Source organism: Nanorana parkeri, unplaced genomic scaffold (assembly GCF_000935625.1).
Source record: "Nanorana parkeri isolate BGI_ZX_2015 unplaced genomic scaffold, ASM93562v1 scaffold1221, whole genome shotgun sequence".
Classification (NCBI taxonomy): Eukaryota; Metazoa; Chordata; class Amphibia; order Anura; family Dicroglossidae; genus Nanorana; species Nanorana parkeri.
In genome coordinates this window covers 1-3,351 of record NW_017307489.1, presented here as the reverse complement: position 1 = coordinate 3,351, position 3,351 = coordinate 1, and the positions used below count along the sequence as shown (strand labels likewise).

General features: G+C 42.1%; 1 protein-coding gene across 1 annotated transcript; it reads left to right on the top strand.

Annotated features, from left to right (window-relative positions):
* Nucleotides 1-300: 300 nt before the first annotated feature.
* LOC108797059 (EF-hand calcium-binding domain-containing protein 10-like) lies at nt 301-1,837 on the top strand. The gene is made up of 2 exons (XM_018568625.1): nt 301-422; nt 1,539-1,837. Exons 1-2 carry the CDS (start codon nt 320-322, stop codon nt 1,835-1,837), a joined length of 402 nt encoding a protein of 133 aa, XP_018424127.1. The 5' UTR covers nt 301-319.
* The last annotated feature ends 1,514 nt before the right edge of the window (nt 1,838-3,351 follow it).

Genomic DNA, 3,351 nt, shown 5'->3' with positions numbered 1-3,351 from the left:
TGTTTAATGCTATGTATAGAGCTCTGCAATCTAGCATTAGAAAAAAAAAAAAAACCTTTCTGCTCGAATTAAAGCGGTTTGCAGGCTGTGTCTCGGGAGTAACGAGCAGCAGCATTTCCCAGCCCTAGTAAACCCGCCTGCAGCACGAAGTAAAAACGAAGGTCTGGGCTCCAAGAAAATGGCGCAGCTAAACAAACGGAAATAGATTAGCGCAGATGTTTTAAAACAGGCGCTAGGACCGAACTCCACTTCCTGCGTGTCCTGCGCGCTATGTTTACGTAACTCCGTCTCCTAGTAACCGGCAACGCTGAGCGCAGTCATGGCGGCTGGCAGGTTGGTGGAAGCTGAAGATTATCTCCGAGAAAATAAGATCATAGATCTAGTCAACAACTTGACCGGCCTCCTGCTTTATCACCGGCCAGGTAACGTGTCACTTCTCCCAGTCTCTACACTGCAATGGAATATTCCGGTCAGAGTTACAACTGAGCTCCACTCTGATAAAAATGGCAGATATGATGCAGAATTGTACTACCGTAGCATTACCAGTTCTCTTTGTTTGAGTTCCTCCTCTTGCAGTTGTATTAGCTGCAAGTAGATCCAATGAGGGCAATTTATCAACACTGGAGCAGCTGTGCAGTGCAACCAATCAGCTTCTCTCTTTCATTTTCAAATCCTAACTGAACAAACTAAAGAGTAAAGGTGATTGGTTGTCATGGGCAACTGCTCCAGTTTTGATACATTTTTCCCCATTATTTTTCAGCTTCTAGGATCACACAAATGAGCTCAGGTTTGGTCAAACCCAAGCTTATCTGAATCTGGAAGTTAGGTTTCAGTGCACATCCAATCAGCTGCATGTAGACATATAAGGCCATTAATGTGAACAGCATCGCGCCAATCCCCTTCCATACATTACAATCTTATTGTACAATCTTCTTCGTCCCCATTCCCACGTAGGTGTTCTGTGAATGCATACCAAACTCGAGGAAAAAAGTGTGCTCTGAGGCGCCTCCATAGATTGTGTCAACAACATGCTTGTGGTGCCATTACTAGTTCATGGCACCCCAAATGTGACCAGGCAAAACGCGGGACACCTGTAGCAGATTTTTTCTACGTGAGCTACTTTCCCACATTTGCCACACACGTAGGAGCCCATTGAAATCAATGGGCAACGTGCTGGAAACAAACGCCCATGAATGTGATGTGCATTCCCAGTACCCTCAGGTGAGAACGGGGACTCAGATCTACCATTAGCTATGTAGTGCAAAGGCTTGCTTGATTGGATAGTTAAGGTAGATCCCAATATTACATAGTTTTGGTACATTTGAAATTGATTGTACAAAGATTGTAATGTGTATGGTGACCCTAAAGTTCTACTCCTGGTGCTGAAAAATGTACATTATACTCCTTGGTTGGGTGAATCGCATTACCATAGATATATGAAAAGGAATACAATTTGGGGAAAACAGATGATTGTCTACATCATTTAGTATACAGAGGGAGAAATAAATATTTGCCTGACTTTAGGAATCTGTTTGCAGAAAGACCTCGAGAGTTTCTCATATCTCAGCTGGAAAAGTTGAAGCTTGCTAGGCTTGCAGATTTGGACTATCCCTGTCTTTTTGATGAATCTAATGTGGAAGCAGTTTTTGGAATCCTGGACCCTGCTGGACAAGGTTACATAACAGGGACTCAGTACACGGAAGGTAAGAAACAAGGCACAATTCAGCTGATGTCTAAACCCAACTTGTACATAATGACGTCTTTTATCATTAGAACGCTGTATGTTAAGGAAGACGTAAAGTGTAAATTCTCCTTTGAGGCACAGCAAGATCATTGATGTTTCTTGTACACTCACTGAACAATTTGTCAGGAACACTGTACTAATACTGAGTAGGCAACTCCAGCTGTGCTGTATAATGCATTGCTGGGATTTGTAATCATCTATTGCTGATGGTATTCTGCATTGCTATATAATAGATTGCTGGGATTTCTAGTCCCTCTACATCTTGGGGTTCGTGGCAGAACTACCAGGGGTGCAACGTTTTCAGCTGGGCTCTGGCGCTCCACCACTGTCCTAAAATCATTAGTCTGTATTGTTTTAGAAAAACAGTCACGTGACACACACAAAAAAAGGTATCGGTAATTGGTATTGGCGAGCACTTGAGGTAAAGTATCGGTACTTGGTCTGGAATGGTGCTGAAATGGAGAGAAATCCTAAAAATGTTGCTGAAGTTTTATTTTTTGTTCTCAGATGTATCTCTTATGTTCAAAATCCTAAAGTGGTCAAAGTGCAAAATACAACCAGTGTTCACCCACAAATGAACTTTTACATACACCTAGATTTAAAGAACTCTGGGCAGATGAAAAATTAACCCCTGCAGCGGGGCTACTCCCACACTGCAAGGATTAACTACTCGTTTTTCTCTAGGGTTTAAAATAAAAAGATACTCCCCCCCCGACCCTCAATCCCATCTGGCTGCTAGTCCGGCCCTGTAGCCTCTTCCTTCCCGGTCTCCATCGGCCAAAGGATCTGTGTGTCATCATGTCTAATACAGTGTATTTAGATGTGAGGATGCCAAGGGACATACTCCCGCCAGAGCGGAGGGGGAGAGAAGTGAGCCGTCACAGCTGCAGGATCAAGGATTGGGTGAGTAAATCTTCTTTATTTTTAGACCCTAAAGAAAAGTGAGCACTTCACTCTTGCAGTGTGGGGGGGGGGAGGGCGGGTAGCCCCCACTGCAACGGTTACGTTTAAAAATGTCCAGGGTTCCTTCCTTAAAGGAAGAGGAAGGTCACCTGATTGCAACAAGCCATAAATCAGTTCACCAGCAGCCAAATAGTTTGAAATTTAAGCTGGGCAAAGAGTCCAAATTGGTTGAATAGTGCAGAAGAGCAGATCTGCCATTGGATAACAGATCTCGGCAAATTTAGTTTTATACACATTTTTGACTAGTAAATCTTGCTGGAAAATGGGTGAAAGCCACAGTGATAGAATGAATGCTGAAAATCAAATTTGGGTCAAATTATGGGGAAATTGTTGGGGAAAGTTGGGTGAATCTTAGTCAAATACAATGTTAAATAGACCCCATTTTGTATCAGGTGGTGTACTGTTTTTGGTTTAGTACTATTTCTTGGTAAATTACCAAATGCGTAATATAACAGCACTTGTGACCTGAAGGAAAAAAATCAGATTGAAAAAAAATACTGTTTTTTGTAAAGTAAAACCTAAGCTTTAGAGATTCATAGTGTAAAATGGGATATGTAAAGTAAAACCTAAGCTGTTTAGATTCATAGTGTAAAACAGGATATTTAAAGTAAAACCTCAGCTGTAGAGATTCATAGTGTAAAATG